This window comes from Haemorhous mexicanus, chromosome 5, assembly GCF_027477595.1.
Source record: "Haemorhous mexicanus isolate bHaeMex1 chromosome 5, bHaeMex1.pri, whole genome shotgun sequence".
Taxonomy (NCBI): Eukaryota; Metazoa; Chordata; class Aves; order Passeriformes; family Fringillidae; genus Haemorhous; species Haemorhous mexicanus.
The window spans coordinates 52,471,207-52,487,546 of NC_082345.1; the positions used below are offsets into that span (position 1 = coordinate 52,471,207).

At 41.4% G+C, this 16,340-nt stretch overlaps 1 protein-coding gene and 1 long non-coding RNA gene across 5 annotated transcripts in view; one reads left to right on the plus strand and one right to left on the minus strand.

Moving 5' to 3' along the window:
- The window catches only part of ANKRD26 (ankyrin repeat domain containing 26), a 47,125-nt gene extending 36,277 nt beyond the window's left edge, over positions 1 to 10,848 (minus strand). Inside the window, exons 1-8 of one of the 4 annotated variants that reach the window (XM_059847163.1) lie at positions 10,452 to 10,848; positions 8,580 to 8,694; positions 8,170 to 8,343; positions 7,943 to 8,049; positions 7,290 to 7,427; positions 6,360 to 6,511; positions 610 to 643; positions 459 to 528 (exon numbers count right to left, since the gene is read on the minus strand). In XM_059847163.1, coding sequence (XP_059703146.1) covers positions 459 to 528; positions 610 to 643; positions 6,360 to 6,511; positions 7,290 to 7,427; positions 7,943 to 8,049; positions 8,170 to 8,343; positions 8,580 to 8,694; positions 10,452 to 10,654 — 993 coding nt within the window. In that variant the 5' untranslated portion in view covers positions 10,655 to 10,848. Of the gene's footprint in view, positions 1 to 458; positions 532 to 609; positions 644 to 6,359; positions 6,512 to 7,289; positions 7,428 to 7,942; positions 8,050 to 8,169; positions 8,344 to 8,579; positions 8,695 to 10,451 lie in introns of those variants that run through there. The other 3 variants (XM_059847161.1, XM_059847165.1, XM_059847164.1) reach the window with 3 other exon arrangements.
- Positions 10,849 to 10,877: 29 nt separating this feature from the next.
- LOC132327714 (uncharacterized) lies at positions 10,878 to 12,839 on the plus strand. Its single transcript, XR_009486581.1, has 3 exons — positions 10,878 to 11,571; positions 11,666 to 11,866; positions 12,610 to 12,839. It is a non-coding gene; the product is annotated as an uncharacterized LOC132327714 (long non-coding RNA).
- Positions 12,840 to 16,340: the final 3,501 nt, after the last annotated feature.

Below are 16,340 nucleotides of genomic sequence, written 5' to 3' on the forward strand. Positions count from 1 at the left end.
TGAGCACTCTTGAGGAACCTGCTGAGGAAAGGAGAACTAGGTGATGAGGATTTTTACAGATCTTGATAAATAAATGTCCTTTATCACTTTGGAATCTATCCCCAAATTTACAGAAAACAAAGAACAATGACTGGACAAGAACAGGATAGGTTATAATAATAACTTACAAAATTTTGAAGTCTGCAAATCTGACTCATATGAACAGGAAAAAATATAAAACTATGTGGTTATCTTGTCACCTACTGCTTTTTGGCTTCAAATTACAAATCTACTGCATACTCTGTCACAGCTACAGGTCTTTTATGAAAAACTCACAGCAGAAGGAAGGCTGGCAGGCCAGAGATTACTTTAAAGAGAAAACAGTATTGGCTGGAGCTGCAGTTTCTTTCAGTTCCAAAGAAAATTTGCCTTCAAACCCCTTATTTTCACAGGATATTTTTCCTGTAAATGCACCATACCTTGGGGGTAAAATCAAGTTCCTCTTCCTCAGAGGTATGCCAACTGTCATCGCTCCCCTCTTTCTCAGAGCTTCTTTAAAAGCAAAGCAAAATGAGTACCGTGTCTCTCAAGTCATTCCTCAGGTAAGTGTTATTATTTTTAAAGTCTCACCTTATTGAGTCTCCTTGAGAGAAGTCATCTATTGCTGTTCAAACATTAATCAACATGTTGAAATTAAATTTAGCATGCTAGAAATTAACCATTTAAAAATTAAACATTTTACATGGACAACTCCACACATCATAACAGAACGATGCTTTGGGTAGTAAATTCAGTACAAGGTGGCATAAATGACTGCATTTCCAAAACAAAATTGCATCTTTAAACAATACTGAATTAAAAAAAAAAAAAGGAAATAAAAAGACCAGAGCTATATCTCTTCTGGAGTCTTATACCTAGAAGTTTAAAAAACATAGAAACACACCTAAACTAAAAAAAAGCATAACATTAATATCCTACATTAGTAAACAATTTAAACAATTTACAAAATGGTGGTGGTTTAGCAAGACATTAAGAACTTCCAAAGTACTCATCTTACACATCAGATTCAGAGATTTATTATTTTATGCAGCATTATGTATAACATTATGCTAGATATTACACTATCCGCTGCTCTAACCGTTACAGGTTGTTTTGCAAAGGCAATGAAAATCAAAAAGGATAATCAAGCTCTAAATCTCAAGCAGAAGGAGCACCAACACTTCTGTACACTGCATCAAAAAGGGAATTCAGCAGACACAAGTGGCAAACCCAGGGCATTCTATAGCACACTCCAAGCTTTCATCAGTGTTACACACTCCTATTATCCTATCGCACGTAGGATAATAGGATAAATCGGGTCAGAAGGAACCTCGCGAAGTCTCTTAGCCAGCCTTCTCAAAGTGGGCTCAGTGATGGGGTCAGATAAGGTTGTTCAGGGCTTTATCCAGTCTGGTTTTAAACACTTCCAAGGAGGGAGACTGCACAACCTCTCTGTTGTACTGTTCCCACATCCAATTTGAAACTACTTTGTTGCCATTTATGACTCTTATATCTCTGCCTCCTGTCAATGTACCACGGGGAAGCACCTGGCTTTTTCTTCTCACATATACTAGAAGCTGCTGCTAGGTCCCCTGCAAATTCACTTCTCAAGGCTGAAAAATTCCAGTTTCTTCAACCTGCCCTCAAAGGGCAAATATCCCTGTCCCTGATGAATCTGATGGCTTTCCACTGAGCTCGCTCACTTTTGAAAGACAAATCTCTCTTGAACTGGACGCTCAAATTACACCCAGAGCACTAGACATAATCCAGAGAGTGCCAAGTAGAGGTGGATAATCACTTTCCTCAATCTCTTGGCTATGCTGCTCTTAATACAACTCAGGACACTGCTGCCAGGGCACCCTGCTGCTGGCTCATTCTCAGCTCACTCTGCCAAGATCCATCAGGCTTTCTCAGCAAGGCATCTCTCCTGTCAGGCAGTGCCAGCATGCTTTGTAGCAAGGGGTTGTTCTTTACCATGCGCAGATTTTGCATTTGCCCTGGTTGAATTTTGCTAGACAGACCTGAGAGTTCATTTACACCGTCTGTCAGAGTAAATCCCTCTGAATGACAGCACTGCCCTGAAGTGCATCCACTGATCCTCCCAACGTAGAGCTATTTGCAAACTTGTTGAGAGTGCACTCTAGCACATCACTGATCCACTAAAGAAACCTGACCTCTAAGAATCCAGCTTCAAGAGTGCTAGAACCTTCTCAACTACCAACAGCTAAGATCATATAAAAGGGATCTTCAATTCCCAAAACAGAAGGAGAAAATAAACACAACTTCCTATAGTACCTATTTCAGCATTCCTCAAGTTCTTGATTACTAATTCTTGTCAACTATCATAACAACCAATCCAAGGTCTTTGGCAGAATCATTAAAGGGAAAAGAAAACAAAGGCATATAATATGCCTGAAGACATCTCCTCCACTAGCATTAAACACAAAATAGCATGGAAATTTTGTCTGTTCTAAAGACAGAGTACATGTAGAAATGTTGATAAGTACATCTCCGGACCTGCACAGGGCTTTTGGACAATGAAATACAGTGTGCATGTCACGTAGAGAAAGCCTAGGAGCTGAAACAAGGACACACTAACAGTTAAAAATACTAGCACAGTCTCTAATTTTTACTGTTTTCTTTTGCAAACACACACTATTTAAATAATATTAATTACTTGTACATAACACAGTTCCTGTTAACTCAATCAGTACCAGCAGTCTAACCTACCTGCTGATTTCCCAAGCTGAGTAAAAACATTTCCACCAGTGTGGAGCAGTCAGTTATCACACCTGATGAGTGACTTCAGTTATATTTTCAATTAGTACAGTTATAAGTAATCAAAAGAGCTGAGTAAGTTTTCTGAAATTTTGCTTCCAATGAACAGATTAGCTCAGTTGGGTAGACCATGGTGCTAATAATAGCAAGTTTGTGGGTTCAATCCCTGTATGGGCCAGTCACTTAAGAGCTGGACTTGATGATTTTTGTGGGTCCCTTCTAACTCCAAATATTCTGTCATTCTGTAAATAGTGATTTTAAGCAATAATCAAGAACAAGTCACACTGTCCTTTAGAAGGCAAGAGAGAAAGTTCATGAGCTACCTCTTAGACAGAACTCTGATTACAGTAGAAATGGGATCTAGAAAAGCAGTCTCTGGGGATTGCTTGTTTCCACTTTAAGTCAAGCCCATTTCCATTTCAGAATAAAAGAAGGGCTTATTTAAAAAAATATTTACTCTCACCAATGACACAAAGCAAATGCTAAATTCAATAATAAAGAACCAAGGCAAAACATGCAAACAAACAAAAATCACACAAAGCCTGCTCTCAAATGGAGTTCATAAAACCAGTACCATCAAAATAGGAGCATCCAGGATAATAAACATCATAGATGTGTTGATATCTGTATACTGTACAACATGTTCCATATTTGAAATGCTACTGTATAAAATACCTTTCCTTGATTTTCCTGTTCTTGATGTCTGGTTAGAAGATTGTTGAATTTCTATATCCATTTAGGAAAAGGCATGGAAAGGACAGATGGAACAATGACATCAGAATAAACTGGAATTTCCAGAAACTTGGAAAACACAAGCAGTACATCAAAACAGCTACAGTGATGGGAGAACATACTGGGACTATCAGCCTACTCTACAGTTAGAAGTGCTGGAAACAACCCAACCAGAATCTCAAAAACTCTGCTCTCAAAGGACAGGGTCATACAGTAACTTAATGTACCTGCTCCATGTAAAACATCCATATTTCAGTATTTTGAAACCCTGAAACATATTATCAGAAATATACTCTCCTGACAATTTTGTATTTCCCCCAACTTGACTACTCGTCTAGCAGAGATGCAAATTAAATTCCTTCATGGTTGTAGAGTGCCTTACACATACAGCACACAAAAGTCTTTATTCTAAGCATCTCAAAAATCCCTATGTGTCAAGAACCAAACTTTGGAGACAGGGAGGAAATCTTGGCTCCCTGAACTCAGACCAGCATGCAACTTTGAGACATTATGTTATTTACAAACACTTGTCTTAAGTTACAGTTTTAGCATGTTTGTTATCCCTGGCTAAAAAAGGAACCCAGTAACTTGTTTGTTAAACCAGCTCATCTTAAAAGTTGTGTCAGTTGGTGCCTGATACAAACATAGGCCACTTCTACCTCAGTTTGAAGAGTCCTGCTTATATTAATTTGACCACGCTGAACCAGTTAGACATGACAAGAGGGCAGCCAGGGCTATAAAGCAGGCCACAATTGGACTGAAATGGGTGCATGGACTGGTTATCACACATATGCGTTTGTGTGTACATGTCTGTGTGTTGTGGAACACAAGGTCAGAATATAAATCACTATGCTTCTGCTCTACCCATCCCACTTAGTAAATTGCAAGAATTCATTCTGTTGTCCCCGCTAACTGAAACCAAATTCCTTCTGATGCAACATTTGTCTCAGAACAGATGGGAGTCCTGCTTCTATTGATTTTACCACAGGGAAGGAAGGTGGCAAAATTACTTGTATCAAAACAAGATACATTTAAAGAGTTAAGAAAGGACCGCATGATGGTTTCTCATCTCTTCTACATTTCTCAGCATTCTGAAGGGATAATACAGGACAGCTATTACTGAACTTGGGAGATAGAAATCACTGAATTCTTTTCAAAGAGCTCTATGATGGAAACCCAACAGTTTCCATAGGGACCCAGGAACATGAAAGGAACAATACATCACACAGTGAGTATTCATATAAACAAAAGCCAACTTTTGAAGTAGGCTGAATTGCTCATTAGAGGAGAGTATTTTGAAAAATATTCAACAAGTGCAAAATCAGCAAAAGGAACAAAGACAACACTGAAAATCCCAGAAAAATTTATAGAAGAGCCACAGAAACTAAAATAATTCCAAAATAGGTTTCTCTGTTGTCCTGAGATCATTCCAACTTCTCCTCTAACAGAGGCTTCAAAGTCTGTTACTGTAGCATATTAGAAGGACTCGCATGCTACAGGACCTGTACTTTTTGTGTGCAGGTTACAGACTGCAGAATTAATGCAGTTAAATATTCTCTTTATGATACTAATCTCTAAGAGACAGTAATAGTGTGCACTGTTTGGGCAAAAGCAATGGTTTCCTGATTAAATCGCCTGTATCAAAATCTTTAAAAAAGAAAAAAAATCCTGCAATCTACCAAGAAACTTTCCAAATCTCTGACAAGGTCAAATCAAGTGTTCCTAAGTCAAAGCAACAAAGCCTGACTCTAAATTAAATTCCTGTATCTAGGAAAGGTCAGTGAGGAAAAATATCCAGAGTAAGGAACTGTATTTAAAGGAATAACGAATTGTGTTTGAGCAATGTCTTCTTCCCATTTGCCACAGAGTACCAAAGTAACGCCCTTAAAAATTCGGAAAGAATAAAAATCTCCCACTTGTAGGGCTTAAAATGTAAAGAACAAGACACACTATTTCATTTATACTAAGGTATTCATTTTCTAAGATTCCTCTAGGACTCTGAGCTCATAACCACAGACTGAATTTTTAAAACTCACTGAAGGATTTAATTTTTTGATTAAAAAGGCAATTTAATTTTTCTGGATCACAAGGTAATTATTTTCTAAAAAAATTCATAAAAATTACTGAAAATGGAAGAAAAACATTATTTTTATTGTAAATCAAACCATGCTCTAGCCAATACAGCATTCGCAGACACTGCTATGTTATTGCCAACAAAGTTACTTTTCCAATATAATATTTGCTAAGTATGTCTCTACAGCACCTACATGGAAACACTTATAACTGATTTTGAGAAATAGGACATGCAAAAAGGACCTTAGTACAGATGGAACTATTAACATTAAAATGAAGACACAAACTTCATGAAAATCAACAAGACACATACCTTTCTGCTCATTTCTTTGCTGCTTCCCAAGTACAGAAAGAGGAACAACTACTCAGGTGGAACCCACTGCTTTTGTGATTGGATTTTCACAATCTGAATTGTCACCTCTAGGTAAAAGTACACACTTGAAAAATAAACACTTTTGCCTAGCTCCTTCCCTATCGTCCTCTCTCTCTCAAGGAAAACCCAAATAGGTGGACAGTCTGACAGAGAGAAAGCAACAACCCTAAGAAGTGAACACAAGAATGCAAATCAAATGCTTTCACAGCCTGACAAGCAGCACTTCCAACTATAATCATATAAGCACATTCACAAAGCTTGTGCTGCTCCATCTGATGCCTCCACTAAAGCCAATGGTGAACACAGTAAGCGCTAACAACACAACCCACTAAGAAAAAGCCACACTGATTCTCCTCCTGAGCTACTCCATGGTGAAGGGTCTTACCTCCTCTGTCCACAGCAGGAGCACCTAATGTAAAGCCAGCAGCTGCTGCCCTGTGTGGAGTGCCAAGTGCTGTGATGCCTCGTGCACCACCACCTGTAGAAGCTTCTCCTGTGTTTTCCCAGTCTGCATATTCTGCCAGTTGTTTGCTAAGACTGTACAGAAAAAGAGAGGAAATGCATTAGGTAAAAAATAATCCCATACCTGTATATACCATTTAATAGAAGAGTTAACAGCCACCTCTTATCCAACCTATTCTTATCCTATCCATAGCCATTTATATTTATACACTCATATGCACTTACTGGATGACTACTACACACTTCAATATTCACTACAGTCACGTTCACTCTAAAGTCATATTCAAACCTACAAAGGTATTAACTCCTGCTTGGTACCTGTCAAGTTTCACCTCTGTGAACTGTAGGATACAGATATATTTTAGAGTTTATACTGAGCAAAAGTGAGCTTAGCAATAAAACTTGAAATCTAATAGAGAACTCTGGGTAAAAATTTTCCTCAACTTCCAAGTTAACACTAGACACTGGAATGATACATATCAGAAGACAGGAGGACATGACCATGAATTGTGCCAGAGAAGGTTAAACTGGATATTAGGAAAAATTACTTCAGGGAAAGGGCTGTCACACATTAGAACACACTGACCAGTGAAGCTGTTAAATCACCAGCCCTGGAGGTATTTGAAAGGTGTTGTAGATTGGCACTTAGGGACGTGGTTTAGTGGTGGGCTTGGCAGGGTTAGGTTGATTCTCAGAGGCCTTTTCCAATTTAAATGATTCTATGAAGACATCACTGAGAACACCTTCAACACAAGTCTCAGCACACTATTAAACTTTAGTGCTGTTATCAAACATTATCAAAAACCACACTGATAACTGACAACTTAGTCTGATGATACAGTTTAAAATTTACCTAGAATATCCATGAATAACAGCATAATCCTCAGCTGTCCATCCGTTAGTGTCTTTCTGGGAAACATCAGCACCATACCGAAGAAGAACCTTTATCACATTAAGCTCTCCACCAGAAGCAGCAGTCATAAGTGGGGTTCTGAAGGATCCAGGAAATATATGAAATAGATTGCCTTACAGTTGCCATACATATTTTTCTTTCTGTTCACCCTCAAAAAAGCATACTCTCCATTACTTTAAAATGAACAAAAGAAAAAGCATTTTTCATTAAGATAAACAATAAAATGGGAGAGGGTCTCAAAACAATTAAATATTTAATCTTAAAACAAAGCTTTCACACAGACAACACGTAGAAACTCTACTACTATGCAGGAGATGGCTTTTCAATTTGAGGGAATGCTGCTGCGCTAGTGGCAGGCTTCCTGCCAGAAAGGCCATCACAGACAATAAAATTTTACAATCCTCAATGTGGAAAGCATCGAACGAGATATGACAGCAAGCACTGAGGTACAACCATCTTTCACAAGTCACACAGAAGTAACTGCTTCTGAGTGGCTCCTTGTTTAGTATTTTTTCAAACCTCACTCCCATGTCTCTCTCAAGCCAACCTGAAGAATATTAAAGAGACCATGTAAAGTTTTGACAGCCCCTCACCTTTCACATTGATCTCGAGCATGCACATCAGCTCCTTTTTTAAGGAGAAACTCCATTATTTCTTCATGATGTTCGGAGACAGCAAGAATAAGAGGGGTACATCCCTCCTGAAAGGGCAGATAAAGTTAAAAATCAAAAAACAAAAAAAAACCCCAACTAAACAAAACTTTAAGAAAAATGTGAACACAACTTTTGGAAAGCACTTCATTAACAAATATAAAATTTACCTTATTTTGAGCATCAATATTGGCATTATGCCGAAGTAACAGCCCTGCTACAGTAGTACTACCAGACAGGACAGCCAGGTGAAGGGCAGTGTTGCCATCAGCATCTGCCAGATTTGGGTCAGCACCATGTTCTAGCAGAATAGCCGCACATTTTTCTTGCTGGCACTGTACTGCCTGGAAACGAAACACAAAAAACTTCCAGCATTTACAGTTTCACTTTGTTGCAATTCCTCCAGCTTCCCAACACTGGGAATTAAGAGCACTTTCAAATTTAGCTAACACATGCCCGTTCCACAACAATCACAATATGCATGATTTTACAAAGGTCTATATAAAGAATACTGAAAAATACATAATTTAGTTCAAAATCAGTAAGTCTCACTTGCAAGAACATACCATAGTCCACGTACCTTCATCAGTGGTGATCTGTTATCATTGTCGAAAAGATTTAGCTTACACTTGTTTTCTACTAGAAATGTAACTACATCCACATGGCCATTTGCACAAGCAAGATGCAGAGCTGTCCTAAAAATTAAATAAATTGAATCAGCACAGACAGGGATAATTTCAGGTTTTTTTGATAAACAGACATGACGACAAGTTTCACTTTGCAAATCTCAAGCTTAAGGACCCACTCCATTAGCTGCACAGTAGCTGCACACCAAATACTCGGGACTTGCTAGCAAAAACCCTCCACATCATCTGCTTAGTAAGGAGACATTTCCTTCATTGTTAAACAGAATCTGCAGAGATTCCTGCGCCCAGGTGTTGGGTATTGTCCTCTGTAGTGTGGGACTACACACGTGGCACAGCAACAGAGACCAAAGCCAGGGAATCTGAGGACTATGGCAAATCAACTTCTAAGTTTTCTTTGATCATCCATGGGCCAGAAATGTATTGGAGATGTTAGAGATGGGCTGAATTGCAAGAATATTAGAGCTTTCCCTCACTTTGAGAATTTTTCCTTTTTCTCTAGCTTTTTTACTATTAAAGCAAAACCAAGAACACATGTGCACCAAAGTGCCTCTAACAATATGTAGCAAACCAGAGACCAGAACACTCTGATCCTGGCTACAATAAAGTAGCTTTTGACTTTCCTGTAATGTTTAACTATCATAGTGATAAAAAGCCTACAGATTAAGTCCTCCCCAATGAGGCAGTACTGTGTTCCCACAATATATAACCAGCACAGGAAAACTGAACTTTCTTCTTCAATTTAAAGCCTTGCCAGGAGAAAAAGCAGTCCTTCAAACCACAACATCTTAGGTCTGATGTCAATTAACCAATCTACTTGTACACAAAGACACAATCACTGAGGAAGTCATTGCATGTCTTTCCTCCTACGAATCTAGTAGGTGTTTTTAGGGCAATAAAACTACATGAGCTTTATTGCTGCCACAAGTCCAGCCCAGGAAGCTAAGCTACTCTGCAAAAACCAGACCCTCTTCAGAATATCACAAAGGGTTTGACTCTGAGCCTTTTCAGAAAAGGTGATTCCTTTTTGCTTATGATAGATCACTAAGAACTAAGCTGCAGCCCAGGGCTTCTCCTTAAGGTAAAACTGATAAGTGCTTGCTGTGCTTGACTCAAACCTCCACACAACACCTGCGAGAAAGCAACAGCTTCTCCTACAAGTGACTGACCAGATATTCCAGTTCAAGGTACTGATCAGCTGTACCAAAGCCTCAGAGCAAAAAACTAACTGCCACCTAAAACCACACTGTGGCTGAGGCTGCAGATCACACTCAAAAAAGGCAACTATGCGTGCAGCATCAATAAACATGTTTATTTTGCGTTATAAATCCTTCCTGCAATGTCCGCCTTTCTTGAAGTTGCTCCCAGCTGAGGCAGCACATCCTTCAGGCTCAACTACCAAACCCGCAGGCTGAGCCCCCAGAGATGCACAGAGATGGGTGCGATTACACTCAGACTTCAAACCCTGGCTAGAGAACGGCCACAAGGCTCCTCTTGCAACTCCTCTTTGCCAGGCTAAGAGCTCGCTTCCACCCCCGCGCCCCTGGGCAAGGACATAGGAGTCCGGGAATGAGGGCACTGAGGAAGCCGGGTCAAAAATGGTAAGGCGACAGTTGGCCGAATTCAAGGGGTTTTTGGCAGCCCGAGCCTGATTCCCACAGCCAGCCAAGGGCAGCGCTGGGCTGCGGCGCCCGCACTCCCACTCCTCACAGCGCTGCTGCCTGTCCGCTCCTGCGCCGGGGAGCTCCCGGGGGCTCCTACAGCTGCACCTGGGGCCCCCGAGACCGCCCCGCGGCTCCCGCCCTTACCGCTCCGCCTTGTCCCGCCCGTCGATGCCGTATTTCCTCAGTCCCTGCCGCACCTGGGCCAGGTCGCCGCTGGCGGCCGCGCGGTGTAGCTTGCCCAGGTCCTTCTGCCGAAGCTCGTAGGCACCGGCGGGGCAGGGAAGGGAGGCGCTGCTGGCCGGCGGCTGCCCCTTCCTCTTCCTCCCGAACCCGAAGATCCTCTTCATCCTGCAGCAGGAACGGAGGCACAGTCCCGTCTAAGGAGAGCGACAGCGGGAGGCACCGGCGGGCTGTATCGTGCCTCAAGCAGGGGAAGGGGAGGGGAGCTCCCGGCAGCGAGCTCGACTCGATAGGGCTCCTGCGGAGCGAAGCTCGGGCGCAGCGGGCGCACCAGGGCTGAGCCCGGGCCACTGCCCCCGGTAGCCCCGTCCCACCGCCCCGCGCACCGCGAGCTCTGCGCAGGCGCGGGCAGGCCTGCGCAGGCGCGGCCGCGAGAGGCGGGGAGTTAGGGAGTAGGGAGGGAATAGTTCTGGGATGGAATTAATGTCCCAGGGCACTCAGTACTGCGTGGGTGCCGCTATCAGGCTTGGGTGAATGAGTGACAACAACAGACAGCAAGGATTAATACAAGAGGAAAGGGGATGGAGCAGAACTTCAGACATCATCTATTTGCGTGCCTGACCAGATGCTGAGGAAGACGTAGGTCTGGTAGCTGGGATCGCAAGCTTCCGACTGAGATGCAGGTTAAGCTTTGGATGGGAGCCCGAGACAAGAGGCCGTGAGCTGCCAACCTTCGGGATGTCCAAGAGCGCGAAGATGGGTGACGCTACTCAGGTGAACAGAGACACAGCAGGAGCCTGGAATTGCCGACTTCTTGGGTAGCAAAGGTGACGCAGGGAAGTCGTTGAACCTGGAGAGTGGGACGCGATCCGAAGACTCGGGCGGAAGAGCGAGACTGGCTCAGGGGGCGACGGTGAGGGTGTAGAAGCCCAGAGGTTCTTTATGTAGGCGCTCTCCTCAGAGGCACCACCTCGAGCTGTTTCTGTGTTACTGCACAGGAATAAACTGCTTTATGGAACGAGATATCTGAGACTCTGCTATGGGAAACAGGGGTCGGAGCGGTAAGGAAACCTGGTGTGACCGTGTGAGAGTCGGGGTGTGGGGAGATGTGTCAGGCGAGGCGCCCTCACCTCGCTGCAGCCTCCCGCCGTGCGGAGCTGCGCTTCCAGCAGTGGAAGCCTTTGGCCCTGTGACACCTTTGGGCTATGTGACTGTCAGAGTTTTGTGAATGGTCAGACTGGGAAGATTCCCTAACGTCCATGACAGACTCAGAAAGTTACTTTCTGATAAGTGGGACTAAGTTGGCCCCGACACGGAGGAATACAAACATGGATGCAGACGGCCGGTATGAAATTGTAGCAGAGAAAGCAAAATATTTGGTAAGTTTGAAATAATTATTAATATTGTACTGCTACAGTGATGCCACTGGGTAGTTCAGATACCATATAATTTGGGGGTGATGCCATGGTACAGTATACCCTAGGGTATTTGTCTAATGGAACACCTTGCCAAAACAATTCTTCCTATCTTTAGAAACTACTTTTTGCATATGAATTTCTGAAAAACAGATGGCAAACAAAACCTAATTCAAACAGAGGTATGCATTTCACTATGATAAGTAGTAAAAATATTTATTGCAACTGGAGAGGAATATAGTACCACTTTGTAGGAAGATGATTCAGCCCTTGAAATACTTTCTTTTCCTTCATCACTAAGTATGGTATGTATATTAAAATCTTTACTTTCCTTTCCAGAAAGAATCCTCACAGCTTTATCAAATGTTTGCTTCTGGCAATATTCTATTGTACTGCGGTGACTGATGTACAGACACTTTCATTAGTTGATTCTCAGTGTGTTAGCAGTGTTCTTTTTTTTTTCAGACCTGACTCTAGAAAGAAGAGCCAAAATACTAATAAAAACAATATTTTTTAAAAGATATACAAATACTCTTTTGCTGAAACCGCAGCTAAATAGATTCAGGTTGCAAAACCTAAATTTCTATGAGTATTAGGAAATAACTACTAGTAACCATTTAGAGAGTGTCTCTATAGTCAGTCGAGCATTTAATGGAAAAATGGAGAGCAAAATGCATTTTTAACTGGATATATTTGTTTTCTTCCAGCCATCTTAGAAGAAAAACAAGTTTTTATTTACAAGATGGCAACATGGGATAAACATGAGTCATCTCTGTGCTCTTCAGGAGGAAGTATTTAATCTCAGCTTTTCAAGTGGACACATGCTCAGCCACAAATAGTTTTGTTTTTACAGGTTACTCCCCAGCTAAGACCAGGAAGCCCTAATTCTATGTCAAATATTTCAGAATGGTATCAATAAAAACCCCTGTGATTACAATGTCAGTTTCAGTTGGTGACTTTGATAGCTGAATGGGCTAAAATTTAGTTTCATGCTTTTGAAGATAAGGGGATGCTGATGGGGTCATAGAGTGATATGGGTACAACAGGCACTGTTCATTCCTTACTAGCCAAGAAAGATGCAAAAGAAATAGCTAGTCTCTATCACTGTCAGCTGTTTTATTAATACTGCTTCATTAATTGTGTTGGCTCAGGGTGCTGTTGAAGATACCAAAGTGTATGTTTTTAGTTTTGATCCATTTCTATTTTAAATTTCATTTTTATAGTTCCTTTTTTGATTTAGGTTTGTGGTTTTGGTTTTTTTTTTTTTTTACTTTTGGTATTTCCTATTCTGTTCAGTGTTCTCTATGCTTATCTGTAGTTTTCTCAGTATCATCTAATAGCAGCTGTTTCTTTTCCTGTCTGCATGAAATGTTTCATTCCTGTTCCTGAATTCTTGTTTCATTACAAGACTTGTGTACCACTGGGAGATTTCCAGATAGGGCTTAAGTGTGACTTCAATGTTGCATAAGCACTGGTATTTGGATTAGTCTGCTATAGGTACACCTTTCCTTCAACATGATTCACTGTAGCTGGATAATTTAGCTCACAATCTTTTTACTGAGGTATAAAATGACAGTCTGAAATTCCCCTTTGCCAATATGGCTGATTCCCTTATTAGACTACCTGGTGTATTTTGTCAACCAGGAGGGACAAGTGTCAGTAAAGACTTGGGCTGATAACAATATGCTGATAAGAATCTGGTTTAGTACACCTGCTTTGCAACTGCTGTATTTATAGAAGAAGTGGTACAGCTTAGAAAAGCTTCCTGGGAGGATTGCATGTCTCAGTAATACTGACTCTGAGGCTTTGATGGGGACGGGGTAGCTAGAACACATCCTTCAGACAGTGACTTCAGCAGCTTTTGCTCTAAGGGCAGAGCTGCAGCTGTGGGGGTGCTTCTGGTGTGCCACCTCTGGAGCCTTCCAGAGTCACTGGAGAGTCCAGTGGGGGCAGTTTACTTGCTCCCAGAGTCCAGCCTGATACACCATATCCCATGCATATGGTAGGACTAACAGCTAGCTTTCCATTCAGAATGTAGAAGGGATTTCTTTTGGCTTCCTCTAAGTGATGAACAAGAAATTTTATTTTTTTTTCAATACAGTAAAAGAGATACTGTATGAGATTGGTGCTAATACCACTGAGGTTATGGGCCATTCACTTAAAAGTTGTACTTGATGATCCATCCTTGTGGGTCCCTTCCAACTCAGAATCTTCTGTGATACTATGATTCAGAAGAGACTTACTAGCATATTCAGAACCACACAAATTCACTGGCTCACTTTCTGGGCTACCAATATACAGTTATCATGGAAATGAACTCTGTGTTATTGTGGAGTCAGGTAGGTCGCAATTGGATTTGTTAGGTTTGGTTTGTTTTAGTTGAGAAAAATACAAAATAAGAACTTTGTCTTCCTTTTTTCTATTAAACTACCTGGAAATGATAAACCAAAGAAAGGAAGAAATGTCTGCTGACAGTAGAACTGCAATGCATTGAGAACTTATTCCAATTCCTAAATGCTGTGGCTTAACCCCAGACCCAAACTGAGGTACCACACAGCTGCGTGATCACTACCCCCTGTATATACACCACCACCCCTCCCCAGCCCAGTGGGATAGGGAAGAGGATTAGAAAAAGTAGCAAAAACCTCCTGACTTGTGGGTTCAGATAAGAACAGTTTAATAATTGATACAAACAAAAAGGTAAGAATTGTAATTTCTAAAAAAGGAAAAATTAAACCCATAAAAAACAAGTGATCCACAATACAGTTGCTCACCACCCACTGATTGATGCCCATCCTGTCTAACTTGACCCAGTTTCTATGGTGTGGAATATGCCTTTGGCCAGTTTGGGTAAGCTGTCCTAGCTTACTCCTCCCAGCTTTTTGTACACCTCCCCACTGGTTGACATACAAGACCTGGGAAACTCCCTGACTTCTGATAAGCACTGCTCAGCAACAGCCAAAACATCAGTGTGTTATTGTGCTGGTTTGGGCTGTGGCAGAGTTAATTTCTTCATGGTGACTGGTATGGGGCTGAGTTTTGGATTTTTTCTGAACACAATGATGACAGTGTAGAGGTGATTTTACTATTGTTGAGCAGTGCGGTTGGGTCCCAAGAGTGCAGTCCTGGGCCACCTGCTCTGGGATAGCTACAAAATGTCAGGACCTGAGAGCACAGTCCTGGACTGCCTACCCAGGCAGGCGATATTTGGGATACCCCTGGGCTGAATTAGGCAGAACAATGCCAAACAATCCAGTAGAAAGTTTTATTCATGGCAGCAATGATGGCAGAACCAATCTTAATTTCCAATCTTACTCATTCTGAAAAGTGCTGAATGTTCAGAATCGAACTGCAGTAAGGGTGTACATTCCTCTTCAGTGGAGAGTCTATCAGTGAATCCAGTAATGGCAATGAAATAATTTGAGCTAAAATGCTTTGTAGGGTTAGACCTATGTTTGGGTTTGATGCATCTGTACAGTGAACTTAACGCATCAATTATTCTGAGTCTGCAGTGCAGATATCAACCCTGCCCAGAGCTGTGCTTGAGTACAGAGAACATGTGAGAAACATTCTGATGGAGAGGTATGGGAGGCTTCATCCTTCCAGCAGTGAACAAATATGAGAGTAGGCAGAAAGTTAATGATGACATTATTCACTCTGTTGTCCGATGAAATATTTTCTTGTGCTTACAGTTTATGCCAGCTGTGTTTCAGATACTGATAAATTAGTTTAGAATAGGCTTAGACATGGTTTTCAACAGACACTGAGAGAGAGAACCATGACTGTCCCCAGAAAAGTCCACTGAAAGTTTCAGTTGGTAAATGGTTTTTCTGTGACCCTCACATACTGATTATTAGCCTTTTTTTCACGTTTAAGATAGTTTCAATTTCTTGAAAGATCAAGACTTTCTGAAATAATTATGCATACTTGGTGTTTAAAATCAAACCAGCATCAGACAAAAAGAAAACAGTGTTAAATCAAAACACATATGCAGTGATTTGCTTATACCGCATAGTCCTTGATCAAACTAAGCAGCCAGATTTCATCAGCTCACATGGCATCACAGAGTTTACTGCTGCTTCTTACATAATTTGCCTTTACCTAGAGTTTACAGTACTGTTGCTCCTCTCGTCCTCCAAGCAGAGGTCTCGTTCTCAATCATGTGAAGAACTCATGCAATATACTGTTTAATTAAAACTGTTGGCCTCCAAAGGGCATTTGGGATTTACAACCCATGCATTTGCTAATAAATGTAACTTTCATGTGGATCACCTAGAGAGGAGGTGGAACATTATTTTAATGCACTTTTTGCCAACTGTACTTTGGTGTATGTGTGGAGAGTGACGTCAAAGAGTTCTAATGCCTGCCTTCTGAGGAAATGAGGACTGGTGAGATGGACTTCCATAGATGTCTACTTCCCATCAAGACCTCGGAATGG